The sequence below is a fragment of the Sinocyclocheilus anshuiensis genome, unplaced genomic scaffold (assembly GCF_001515605.1).
Source record: "Sinocyclocheilus anshuiensis isolate Anshui unplaced genomic scaffold, SAMN03320099.WGS_v1.1 scaffold726, whole genome shotgun sequence".
NCBI lineage: Eukaryota > Metazoa > Chordata > Actinopteri > Cypriniformes > Cyprinidae > Sinocyclocheilus > Sinocyclocheilus anshuiensis.
In genome coordinates, this window is record NW_015542365.1 from 322,183 (window position 1) to 336,662 (window position 14,480).

The 14,480-nt window shown below is 35.5% G+C and overlaps 1 protein-coding gene across 2 annotated transcripts in view; it reads right to left on the bottom strand.

Moving 5' to 3' along the window:
• The window catches only part of shisa8b (shisa family member 8b), a 34,724-nt gene extending 30,168 nt beyond the window's left edge, over positions 1–4,556 (bottom strand). Inside the window, exons 1-2 of one of the 2 annotated variants that reach the window (XM_016490936.1) lie at positions 4,316–4,556; positions 3,403–4,017 (exon numbers count right to left, since the gene is read on the bottom strand). In XM_016490936.1, coding sequence (XP_016346422.1) covers positions 3,403–3,962 — 560 coding nt within the window. In that variant the 5' untranslated portion in view covers positions 3,963–4,017; positions 4,316–4,556. Of the gene's footprint in view, positions 1–3,402; positions 4,030–4,315 lie in introns of those variants that run through there. The other variant, XM_016490937.1, reaches the window with a different exon arrangement.
• Positions 4,557–14,480: the final 9,924 nt, after the last annotated feature.

Sequence of the window (14,480 nt, forward strand, 5' to 3'; positions counted from 1 at the left end):
AGGAGGAGAGAGGCGAGCCAACTGCCATGTTTCGCTCGTTTGCAAGCCATGATGTCTCTTGAGGAAAAAAAAATATTGCGCTCGCCCCGCACGGTAGTAGCTCATTTTCTCATTGGCGGGCCAAATTCTCTGGGCGGGCAAAGCAGAGAAAGGGGAGGTAACCTTTCCCCGTATGACGACATAAAGGGAAGATTCCAGATTGGGCCATCTGAGCTTTCATTTTCTCAAAGGCAAAGCAGGATACCCAGGGCTCGGTTTACACCTATCGCCATTTCTAGCCACTGGGGGACCATAGGCAGGCTAGGGGAACTCATATTAATGTTAAAAAACCTCATAAAGTGAAATTTTCATGCCATGGGACCTTTAAGTAAATGTGAATGTGTAGTTTCTGCCACAGTATTTTATCTACAATAATCATACAACCTAATTATCAATGTAACACTTGATGGGGTAAGTTGCATTCAAAATCCAGTTGACTAAAAAAAAATATCTGTGCCAGATCCAGAAGGTCTCATGTTATATAAATGTGATACCTCAAAGATTTCAGCCCCTCGGGGCACCCATATGGTTGAGCACCCTGCCCCGCATGAGAATTATTTTCTTTAACTGTAGATGGGATATTGTATGGTACAGAATCTTGCCTTTGGCCGCAGCATCCTGTTTAAGATGTGATCTGAATCATAGATTTCGGTATCACTGCTTTAATCCTCAGTGAATTATGTTTCACATAATCATGACTCACATTCTGTGTTGTCTATATTATTCTGTCCCTATTTTATGTCCATCATTGTTCAGCAATGACAAACTTTTTAATGAATATAGGCCATTCCTTTGCTTGCATGACAAAACTATGACTACAAAGATGGAGTGTTTAAGTTCAGCTTGACAGATAAAACCTGCTTTCCTCTTCCGTTTGGCTTAAGTTGGAGAGTTCTGAGGGATATGATACACTGGTGTAGCATTTAAATATTAAGACATGACTGGAAGTGGAAGTGGGAAATTATTTAGGAGCCCAATTCAATATGAATTCGACATCTGGGCAAAATGTTTTCTTTTTAATGGTGTGAATGGAAGTGCATAAACTAGTTCTCTAGAGCTGCGAAGTCTAGCAGTCGCCTCAAAAAGAGTCGGTTTAATCTTAAAGCAGAGTGTTCATTTTTGCAGAACTCTTAATATTGTAAGCAGAGTTAATCTGGTGTGCAGTGTTCAGAGTGTGGGAAATGCTTTTGGAGAGGTGTTAACCTCGGAAAAGTGCTAATCTTCGGATGGGTATTTTCGTCCTCCAAATTTGTTCATCTCGATAGGGCTGTTTGCATTATTGGGTCATTTCTTGTCTAAAATGGGGTTACGGCAGAACGCTGGGAGAATTATACATTCTCTGTATTTTGTTATATTGCTCATGACAGGTAATTTGATATTCAGAAAGGGATTTTGAATATTTAGAACGATGAGAACAAAAGGTTCAATTTGACGTTTGGAGGGAAAGGAACAGAGAAGCAGAACTGGGGAACTGAGACATAAGAAATAAATATTCAAGTTGGATGGGGTTAGCTTTTTAATGCCTTGATGCCATGAATATTAAAATAACCTTAGGACAACACTCTAAAAATTTTCTTCCACTCTTTTTGTCTCTAGTACACTAAATTCAGACGAGCAGCATGCATATTAATGGCTTTAGCCTTGGCTGGAGGCTGTTACTTGGTCTTTGGTTTGCTACTGTATGTGATACAGATGTAAAGGCTGGACAAAATATATTTGACCAAAATAGCTTTGGTTAACCAACACACTCTGAACGCACTATTAGCACCTTAAACATAAAAAACGCATTTAATCTTCTGTAAGTCTTTAGCTCTGTTCCAAAACCTAGTGAGCTGTCTACTTAGACAGCAATTTAAGACATAGGTCTGTTTCTTTCTAGTGCAAAGGCTTTTCCAAAAAAGGTAGGCAGCATACTTATGTTGCTTTAAGATGCTTTCTTTAACGCAAAATCTAAGACAACCTTACATTTTTAATTTGAAGAGAAGTCAGCCCTTGTGAAAATGAAGTACGCATAATTGTGTTAAATGTGCACTTGTAATGTACTTCAAATCTTACAAGTATGTTTTTTAAAAACTCTGCATACAGATAATATTAATGAAATAAAAGTGTACTTAAAGAGAGTACACTTACATGACTGTGTTAAGTGCACTTTGTAAGAATGCTAAATTAAAAGTTTTACTTTAAAGCAGGGGTCTCCAAACTCGGTCCTGCAGAGTTTAGCTCCAACTAGTATACCTAGAAAGACCTAGATTAGCTGGTTCAGGTATGTTTAATTAGGGTTGGAGCTAAACTCTGCAGGACACTGGTCCTCCGGGACCAAGTTTGGAGACCCCTGCTTTAAAGTATTTTGATGTGTTATCTAAAGGTGTGTTCACAACCTGTTGAAATTACTGTAATTACAACAAGTAAAATGCATTCATGTCCTCGTAGAACTCACAATTACAGTAAGTAAATTGAGACTTTTCTGAGAGCTCCTACTTGTTCTACGTGACCGCTGTAGCACCTGACCACTTCAGATTAATTTAGGCATTGATAGTGGTGCTATAGAAACATAATTCCCAGTACAAGGACGTGAACAGCTCCAAATAGAAAGTCACGTATTGTCATCTCGAGCCTATGGTAATTACGGTAATTACAGCATAACATGCTAAAGCACTTAAAGTATACTTTTTACTTGATGTTTTTAACTGTAGTGTGTTATTTGATGTTACATTTTGTTTAAATTTAGTACATTTAGTTTAAATGCTTAATCATTACAAGTGTAATTACAAATAAATTTAAATACATGACATAAATGTTTCAACACAAATGATTAAAGTATATTTTAAAGTATAGTTTACCATAAATGCTTGTCAGTCACTTCAAATGCTTGCAACTTCAGTGATATTTCAGGGTAATTATGACTTTATATAAAGATGTTCTTACGTCCTACTTAAGTGGTTCAAAAATACTATCAACTAATAGCATTTAATATAAATTCAAGCTATAAAACATTTTTGTTGAATTCTAAATAACATGCAGTTAAATGTCCAAAAACATTACATTGAGTTTGCATGTATATACTTTTAAAATATATTTCCATAAGTACTTTTTTAAAAAGTATGCTAAAGTGTAATTCCTTTTGACAAGGGAATGTATTGTGAAAATGTCCAAGATGGTGGTCGAGCAAAGTGAAATATCAAATTATGAATAAATAAAAAGTATTAAAGGACTGTTTTACCTAATATTTATGAGTGTTTCATATTTTTATAGTATTGTGGGTTTCATGTGTGGAGCACTATTTGCTGGCTATGAAGTTTTATGAAGTTCCATTTTAGTTTTCCATTTTGGCAGCTCAATAGATTTGAGCTCATTTCTACTCACCTGGAGTTACTGAGGTCGTTCTGGCCTCCACGGCTCTTCTCCAGCCCCAGTTTGGTGAAGATTCCCACCAGGACCATGATGGCCACCACACCACAGATGATGTACACAATCATGTGAGTCCGATCCTGCTCATGGTCTGGCTGCACCTCAGTGTTGGTGGCCACAGGTTTTCCAGTGTTGGCCCAAATTGGAGTATCATAGTTGGAGCAGGAGGTCTGATCCAGCCGCTGCTGACGGAACTGACAGCAGAACCGGTAGAAACAGGTGCCGCAACAGTACAAGAAGATACCTGCATTACAATTAAAGGGAGGGTCCCACTGACCCATGACATCATAGTAACCCCGGCAGCGGGTGCCAGTGGACGGCACAGTATCCTCCTCCACCTCTGCAGGTGGGGTCAAAGTTGGAGGCCCATCTGATGTCACAGAAATCAACAAAGGATCTATAGTCTGATTGGCTGTTTGGATGTCCATATCAGTTGAAGTCTCGTCCTGTGCTTTAGCAGCCTGTCCCACAATGGCAGTGAGCAGAAGATGTAGTAAAAAACTATTTCCAGCCATGTTTCACCCGACACACTGCGCCCAATGATTTACCTCACTTTGAGAATGAAGATACCTAAGCATAAATGTTAAAAGAAGAATTCTAGAAAGCGCCGAATGACTTTCATACAATTACAGCTATGGTCAAAAAAAGGTTTGAAAGATTTATTTTTTATGGATTTAAAAATATTCTATTTTTTAAAAACTATTTAAAATGTGTTATTTGTATTTATAATGAATATTGAATATGCACGTTTTATTTTTTATATATTTTTTTCAATTAATAAAACATGCATTTTACCAAAATATAATACTGTTTAAGCACTTTAACAGTTTTGAAAAAAAAAATGTTTTTTCAATTACAACAACATTACCTTTGTCCTTTGAGAGAGAAAATAAATACTTGGACATTTGCTGTCTTGCCCTGGTCCTTTCCAGATATGCATCTCATTTTAGGTTTCCAATCACTGTTCAACACTTGTTCTCCGTGCTCATCAGTAGTAAAACTTTCTTTTCAGTTTCCTTTTCACTTCCGTAAACAACTATTTACAGTAATTTGCCATAAAAATCCTTTCCTGAGGAAAGAGTGAACCCACAGACAGGTGTTTTAATCCACAGCGATCCACTCAAGAGTGCTGTCTCTGAGCTTTGTGAAGGGCAACAGTTCAGGATTCAAATTAAAACTCCTCCCTTCTGTTCTCAGCATATCAGAGAGAGAGAAAGAAAGAGAGAGAGATTGAGGTGGGGGGCATATTTTCCAATCCAGCTGCTGGTTATATTGTGAAAGGGGAGGAGACAGGATGTTACTGAAGAGCTTAAATCACTGACTTTTACTGAAAAATCTACACAATAAAATACTTTTGTTTGCATTTATATCTAATTGAGAGTGAAATAGAACATGCAAAAAAGGGTAAGAAATATTCTCATTGGCCAGCCATCTCTATCATGATTTGAGGTTCAGGTTGTGTATCATTATTTTCTAACTGTGTCAGCTGGTTCTGCAGCAGTAACATCTCACCATTAATAATGTTCATTTGAACAGTGTGTTCTGAATGTTTCAACCATCCCATCAGCAGAGACTAGATTATGGTTTGTAAGGGGTTTTTTCATGACTAATTCTTGGTTAAATTAAAATTTGATTAATGTTTTTTTTTTTTTATGTGTTTAGAGAGAAAAAGGTGACTATAAAAGATACTTCCATTCAAAAGTTTGGGCTCAGTAATTTTTATTATTATTATTATTATTTTATTCTGCAAAAGAAGTATTTAATGCAGATTAAAATTATAATTAAAAAAAAATGATCAAAAGTGATAGTAAAGACATCAAAGAATTCCACGGTTTCCACAAAAATATTAAACAGTACAACTGTTTTAAACATTTATAATAGCAAGAAGAGTTTTGTGAGCACCAAAACAGCATATTAAAATGAAAGAAAAAAAAAGGGATCACAGCAATAAATTACATTTTGAAATTGTAAAATTATTTCACAATGTTGCAGTTTTAACTGTATTTTTAACTAAATAAATGCAGCCTTGGTAAGCATAAGAGACTTTCAAAAATGTTTCAAAATTTCAAACATGTACATGAAATATGCAAATACAAATTTTTTTGGTATTCATTTAGTTATTAGTTTTGAAGTTTTAATTAAAATTGTTCATTTACCATAAATTGTAATGTAAATACATAGTTTTGGTTGCTTGTAATGTGTACTGTTGTGCCTTCAACGTGAAAACTGTGTGAACATCAAACAGACCTGGAACATGAATTTACATTTGATTTGTTTTGATGCCAACGTCCTCTTGAAGTGTCCCCAGCCCCTGTCCATCAGCACATCGGTATTCACCATGTCTTATAACCATTCCTCTGCAATGTTGTATGAACTAAACAGATATTTTTTGCAAAAGCAGAAAATGTCCAAACTGTCCAATGTCAAAATATCAATGATTAAACCAACTATTTCTTTTACAAGGTTATTGCAGTTTTTCTGCAGTTCTCTTCCATTCTTCACGTACAGTGCGATTGTGATGGGCTCTGAGGGGACTTGTGTCTTTGATCAGCTCTCTACACAGGGTTAAGATGTGGCAAACATAACCTGGAGTTCTGAAGAGAGGAAGGAGGACAGGATGAATAAGGCATCTCACAGATCTCTTTGGTCCTCTCAAACTAATTTTCACTCTCTTCTCTTTTTTCAATCTACATCTCCTACTCTGCCCTTTTTTGTCTCTCCTTTTTGAGAACGCAAAGCATCTTGATGACTTTAAAGTCAAAATACTTATAAACCATAAAATTTCTATTAAACATGTTGTCCTACTTTCTTCTTGATCATTCAAAGCGTTCTTTGTGACTGTCTGTTTGCCTCGTCACTCAGGCTCCTCCGTTTCATATCTAGGTCCACATGGATTTTTTTTTTTCTGCACTGATTTTTATAAGTAAATCTGTAGAATTATAGTAAAAACGTTTTAAATTAAACTTAGGGGACTAACTACACACTTACTGATAGATAAAGGCGTTATCAGATTAGTCAAAGTGTTTAATAAATGAACACAAGGGGTGTATGAAAACTTGGGAGAGTTGAAATACAGCGCATGAGTCATGTGGACCAATTTTTTTGATACTTTGATCATGCTTTTCTGATGCAAAAACATCTTAGGCTGGTTTGCTGGTCTTATCTAGTCTCCCAGCCTGGTCAAACAGGTCTGATGGATGGTTTTAAAAGGGTTTTCAGTTTCAGCAATGTGTCAAAGACAATAGAACCCAATAATATTAGTGATACTGTCTACGATGGATGCAGCATGGTGCGATAAAATTCCCGAAAGTAAACTGATTGTCTGATATATTTCTGATGTACTCCAAGTGTTCATGCTACTTCTGACATGAAGCACAAATGGATTTTCAAAGGTTGTTTTGTTGTGTCCAGTGTAGACAGCCTCAAGCTGTTGCGGTGCAACATGACAACAGACACGTCCAGTGTAGACACATTGTTAGTCCTTATTCATTGCAATCCTTTTGTGATTGACAGACGAAAGAAAGTCATACAGGTTTGGAATGACACGAGGAAGTGATGACAGAATTTTGATTTTTGGGTGGACTATCCCTGCTTGTGGGAGCTTTCTTCATTTGTAGGAATGAATATGAGGGTGATGATGTTGAATCTGAATAATCCCCCCAATTTAATATGTATCCTGAGTCAGAATCTGAAGCTGTAGTGCTTTTGGCTCTCAGGATGGAAGATAAATGTGTCCTCTCACCAAAATACGTTGAACTCTGTGTATCTGTGTGTGTGTGTGTGTGTGTGTGTGTGTGTGTGCATATTTTATCATGGCCTTTATTCATTCACTTTAGGGATTCTTTGAATCTCATTTTTCTCTAACAAGGTCAGCATTTTACTTGTAAATCGTTTATAGTTGCTCTTGTTTTGTGGTAACATGTTACATTCATCTTCGTCAAATATGAACTATTCTTTGTCAACAGATGAAGCCTCTGATCAATGTTCTGATCAAAACGCCTCAGGGCCTCCCTTTTTATTTCTAAACTTTCTCAGTATTTTTTGTTATTTATTAGCCTGACTGTCATTCTCTCCTTTTTTGTAAAAGTATGAAAGACTGCAGTGCAGTTTTTCTGTGCTTGAAATGAATGCTATCAAATGCAAGGTCTTGGATGGATTTGCTGAAGCGTGAAATATAGCCTTGACAGTCCTGATATGGAGAGGTATTAACAGATATACAGCACTCTCCTCTCTATATATTTAGTTATAAGATGGAGAATATTATGCAATTTCTCTACTGAATAAAATGAAAGGAATATGAGATCAGGCTATTTAACGGAATTGAAGCAATGCAGACGTGGATGTATTGTTAGAAAGGTCAACGGCTGTGTAGTTTCCTGATTTGTAACCAAGACAGCATTTAATTTTGAAGTTTTTGTTGTTACTTTTGTTGTAAAATGAAAATGTAAGGAAACATTGTATTTTAAGGTGACGTTATTACAACGTAATTACACAAATAAGTGCTGAGTCATATTAATTAATTACATGTTCTTCGTGTACCAGGGTTGCTTGTAATTATGCATAATCCTCTGTTATTATAGATGGTACATGTAACATGCCACCTTAAAGTGTTGCCACATGTAAGTAGGTAAAAGTGACGTAGCTGCTAAGAACACAGCATTGTGATAATATTCAGGTGTTTGTTTATTTATATATTTTTGGGCCGTACTTATGAGTCCCAAAGGGCATGACATTTTAGAAGGAAAGGTTTTGCTAAATCCCATGAATAATAAAGCAAATTACAACCCTACATTCTTGTACTATTTTCTGCTTAAGATAAAAGAGCTTTGATGGTAGCCTAATTTAATCACTGTTTTATATATGCTCATTAATAATATATATATTTTAAATAATTGGTATATGAAACTTTATATTTTAAAAAGTATGGTAACACTTTACAGTATCCTTGTTACATGTGTGGCGGGAGGATCAAACGACAGACACAGTGGGTGTGGCGTCCAGCCTCGGAGAGGCTTTTATTTTAATAAACATAAAACGTCCAAAATGGGGAATAAAGTGTCCAAAGGGGAAGGAGTGTCCAAAATAAATGGGGGATCTGGTGTCCTCGTTGTGTGGGGAAATCGCGAAGGAAGGGCAGTGTTCGGAAAGGAGGGGTTCGGGTAAGGGGTGAAGTCTGGTATTTGTTAGTATTCCTATAGCCTATATTGAATTAGCATTGATATTGGCATTAATCAAAACACTGGGGCATTACCCCTAAAAGGGATACCTTTGTACCTTCTTTACCTCTAAAGATTGCATATCCAGTATCTTAGAGTGGTAATATGTACCCTTAAGGAATTCATATGTACTCTTTTGTTATTATAATGAACCCATTAAGGGGATAAGAAGGTACAAAAATGTCCCTGTGAGGGTACTGCCCCAGTGAAAAGCTTACCTTTAAATTACCTTTAAAATTAGTGTACCATAAGTATAAAATGTGCTGAGCTCTATCAAGAATGCTGTCTCAATGACAAGTCAAGTAGTGGCAGCCCTGTAGATAATGTTTAACAAAATTAAAAGCAAAATACAGGACTATGCAATGTCATATAGATTAGACAAAGAGAATTTCCCTTTTTTCCCTACAGTCCCAAATTAGCACAACATCCACTGCTTTTGGGCTAACTGCTAATGTATAGTACTGACCATCAATCAGTGCTGCCACTGCTGAATGGTCTATATCCAAATGCAAGTTGTATCACCAAACACATGCTGCACGTGAACGTGAATCGGTGGGCCATCGCTACTCTTCCATTAATACTTATGTCCTGATGTTACAAAGGCAAAGGAAAAGAGGAAAAATAGAGGCAAAGAGAGAAAGTTAGAAACAGAGAGAATAGAAACATAACTAAGTGAAAGATGACCCTAGTGTGCCCACACAGAGTATAGCTGGTCATGAGACTGCCAGGACTTGCAGCAAAACTGGCAGTCTTCAGATAATAAGTTCTACCGAAATAAAAATAAAGTGCTACTGCAATGCCTAAAAGTCATTTATGTTTGGTATGAATATGAAAATGTTGGTATAGAGCAGGGGTGGCGAACTCCGGTCCTGGAGAGCCGCAGCCCTGCAGAGTTCAGTTCCACCCCTAATTAAAACTGACCTGCCTGTAGCTTCCTAGTAACCCTTCAGACCTTGATTAGCTTGTTCAGGTGTGTTTGATTAGGGTTGAAGCAAAACTCTGCAGGGCTGCAGCTCTCCAGGACCGACGTTCGCCACCCCTGGTATAGAGTAACGCTGAGTTGTGTTTTGTAGTGTATTTTAATGCCTTTGTTCCAGAGAGGGAGGGAGAGAGAAAGAAAGAAAGAAAGAAAGAAAGAGAATTTTCTGTACAAACATTTTTTGATGATTAAACCTGTCATATGCCCTGTCATGACTATAAAACCTCTGGTGAATTGTGTGTATTTTAATGTCTCATAAACAGTCAGGTCTGTTTGAGGTCTCTGTAGACTCTCTGTCAAACTTGACCTTTACCAAGTGAAAAGAGATCCAAATAGCCAGTCACTCCACTGTGCTGAGTTCTTTATTATTGTAAATTGGTTTAGAAGCACCTGGATCCATTGAGAAAACCTGCCACTCATATCAGAATTTCAATAATATGATTTACTCACTCTTTTTACTTACTCCTTGCAACTTCATAGGTTTAGTTTCTTTTAACCTACACTTTGTATCTTGGTATCGTTTCACAAACAGGATGATTATAGCAAATTACGGGATTCGTTTCACAATTGATGCACTTGCATCAGCAAGTTTTTTTTAGCCTTGGCCTGAAAGCAGATAATGTTTAAAATATCCAGTGGAATGAATATATTGAAGACACGTGGGATTTCTATGCTAGAGGACTCTTCTTTTTTCCCTGCAGTTTAAAAACTAGATTAAAGCAGCACAAAAATTTTAAGGTTTAAAGGTTTTCAAACTTTTAAAGGAAAATATTGAGTCATTTTAATCTCCCAGTCTGGAAAATGTGCATCTTAAGCGCATTAGACGGGGGTGGTAGTGAATTTGATTGAATTGTCTATTTCGTCATCTCTCTAAATTCAGCTTTACACCGGCTCATCATTTCAGTGATGTGAGATCCTGAACTTTTCTCTCTCTCTCTCTCTCTTTTCTTTTGTTTTCAACATTTTTTATCCTCTCTAACTCCCCATCCAGTAAAAATAGATAATTTTATTATTTATAAAACTTAAAATGTAAATAAATAAATAATATTAATATTAGTAATAATAATATAAAAGATAAATAAAAATGCTAAATTTGTGATGAAATTTGAATGAATAGCAACCATGGTAGTGATCATCTAATATTACTCCACATATAATTTTTCATTGTGCGAGCTTCAGAAAAATGACACTACAAAATGACTTATATTAAAAATATATATTACTTTGGAGCTATTATTAATAATAAGTTTTAGTGTTATTATTATGAATTTTTACTAGTTTAATAAATACAAAATAAGTAAATATTTATGAAAATATAAAATCAGATTGATTAATTTCAAATCTTTAAAAGTATTACATCAATCCTAGTGTTGATATTAATGTTGAATGAGTCAATGTAGTTTAGTCATTGTAACTACACACTTTAAAGAATTAAGAGAGGTGATACTTGAGTTGCACGTAAGGAAGACTGAGGCAGGTTTGAGAGCCTTAAAAGGTCTTTTTTCCACAGATCAGTATTTTTTTTATAATTCTGACAAGTGCTTTAGCTCTGATTTTTCAGCATTCTCAGAGTAGAGTGTGTATGAAGCATGAACAGCATGCATGTCTGATGTCTCTATATGATATACAGTACATATCTGTGTACATGTTAATGTCTGAAGGACATTTATCTTGGTTGGTAGAAGGATTAAGTACATTTTTGGATTTGTGAAGTCTGATGGAAAATTTGCTGAGGCATAAACTGCTCACTTTTCATAATCTTGATCTTAAAGAAATTATACACATGCAGTGATTTCAGATGTAAAGTGCAGCTGTATGTTTTTCCACAGCATGCACTGAATATCATCTAGAATCACATGATACTAAAGGACATTTTGTAACCGGCAGATGGATTAGTTCATTTAAATTAGGAAAGGCTATTTTTGTGATATTGTCTGTGTTTTTGCGTTCCAGACAGGCTGTCGGTCTGTAAAGTAGCCTAGTTGTGGCTTTTTCAGTGATTCTTTCTGTTGGTTACCTTGTTGCACTAGTAGGTGATGACAAGTGTTATTACGAGCGAGTCATTGAATCATTCATTTAATCAATTTGTTCAAAAACACTGATTGATTCAGAAAGGAAACACCAGTGTATGTTGCTTTGATACATGCAACATATGATTTTGGATTTGTTTGAAACTATTTTTGATAGTGGAGCAAAAATAGAATAATAATGCGTATAAACTGTTAGTTTCTCAATATTCTTGTCTATTCCCATTGTCTCTTCTGAACCTGTGAAAAAGTTTCTCTTCCTGATTCATCACCTAGAGGTTTGTTGCAGTGGTCTTTGGGGAAAGAAATGTGAGACATGAACTCTCTCAGGAGTACAAAAGTAACAATAACTCCTTAAAAATATCCCCACACTCAGTTGCTCTCAGCTTCATTTAAGCCTGAGTGAGATACAATAAAAGAAATAGTTTACCCAAAAATGAAAATTTGCCATCCACAATGTAGATGAGTTTGTTTGTTTGTTTATTGGAACAGATTTGAAGACATTTAGCATTACAGCACTTGCTCACCAATTAATCCTTTGCAGTGAATGCGTGCCGTCAGAATGAGAGTTCAAACAGCTGATAAAAACATCATAATAATCCACAAGTAATCCACGTGACTCCAGTCCATCAATAAACATCTTGTGAAGTGAAAAGCTGCAAACAAATCCATCAAGACATTTTTTTTTACTTCAAACCATTTCTGCCAGCTAAAACACGTGTCCTCTACCCATAATATTGTTTTCTCCAGTGAAAAAGTTGTCTTGTCTGAATCAGGAGAGAAATATGCACAGATCAATTACCAGATTTTAATATGAGAGGGCACCAGAGAATGGAGTTTTTTACTGGGAAAAGTTGTTTTATGGATTATTGAAATGACGGTTTAAAGTTAAAATGCCTTTATGATGGATTTGTTTCTTATAAACAGCTTTTCACTTCATGAGTTGTTAATTGATGGACTGAAGACGTGGATTTTGGTAATGTTTATATATAATGTTATGTTTGGACTCTCATTCTGACGGCACCCATTCACTGCAGTGGATCCATTGATGAGCAAGTGATGTAATTCTAAATTTCTCCAAATTTGTTTCCATGAATTAACAAGCTCATCTACATCTTGGATGGCCTGAGGGTAAGAAAATTTTCATTTTTGTGTGAACTATTCCTTTAAGATCGATATACCTCATATGCATAGAGTACAATGTCATTACCAGCCATGCTGTTGGGGACCATGAAGAGGGAACTGAAATTCTGATTTAGAAAGGGAAAGCCGAGAGCAATCCCCCTAGCACAGCTCTGTTCCCCCCTCAGTCTCGTTCAGAGAAAAAGTGCTATGAGTAATGAAAATGGTAGAAAGCTCTTGATTAGCTCATTCTTTAGAACATTCAGACCCTTGTAGCTGTACAGGAGCTCTGTCCATTTGAAGTTCACATACCTAGTGTTATAGCAAGGGAAGCTGGTGTTCCCACCTGGCTTTTAACTGACTTGGTCAACTATTTTCAGAAGGGTAAAAACCCTCCTAACCTCATTTAATCTGTATTTGCGGATTTGGAGACTCTAATTTAGTTATTTCACCCATTAAAAAGAGCTGAAATAACTAAAATTATTGTTATTATTATTTTATCTATTTTTATTTATTTAATTTTGCTTTGTCTTTGATTGAAATGATAACATACAGTTAACAGTCTTATAGTGCGTGAAATGGTATAACAGCTAATGAGCTATAAAATCATTTGGGGAAAAAAACTATTCTACTCATTGAGATGTGTTGTGTAAGGCAAGACCTATAGGCCCTATAGTATAGGGTCAGAATTGTAACTAATAGAAATCACCATATTTTCCAAGTTTATTAATGACAGAACTTTCAGACAATTGTTTTGTATTACACGTTTTCTTTAATGTTATGTTCAAATATGAAAACAGTCATTTTCACCATATTTTTAGGAATAAAGTATATAAAAAATGTATATAAATATATATGGGTATATAAATGTGTATATAAATATAAATCAGGCAAATTATACATTGACAAAACTTGTTTTTGCTTGCATATTTCTATATTTATATTTATATATCTATATATTCTATATCTATATCTATATTTATATTTCTAAATCTATATTTAACAGATAGTAGACAGACGTAAAGGAAAAGGATAGTAAACAGACGTAAAGGAAAACGGCATTTAAAGTTTAAAAAGATGACTTATCGTTTTATGTGATTATAACTGTAATTTATTTTGCTCCCTCTGTTTAAAGTAGTAGAACTGACCATTTTATTTTTTGATTATGAAAGTTCAACATTGAAAGTTCATACTCATTTTGGAACTCACGTGTCCAAATCCAGCTATCAGTCACTGATTCCAAAAAGTGTGTACATAGTAAAAATCAAGTATGTCATTGCAGTCAGGAACATGAAATACTGTTGACAATAGTGATATCATGCACTTTCAACAATTGCTGAGAGATAATTAATTTAACCAAATTCAATGTCCAAGTGCCCAACTAAAGGGAACACTAACCACCATAATCGAGACAAACTTCAACAACATTTTGAAAGAAATAAAGCCAAACTGGTTTGTAAGAAAAAAGATGGTAATGCTGTTTTTCAAGTTGTTTAAAGGGTTAGTTCACCCAAAAGTGAAAATTAGCCCATAAATTACTCACCCTCAAGTCATCGTAGGTGTATATGACTTTCTTCTTTCAGACGAATCCAGTCGGAGTTATATTAAAAATTGTCTTTGATCTTTCAAGCTGTTTCATGGCACTCAGCGGGTGTTGCATGCATCAGTCCAAAAGCACTTAATTAAAAT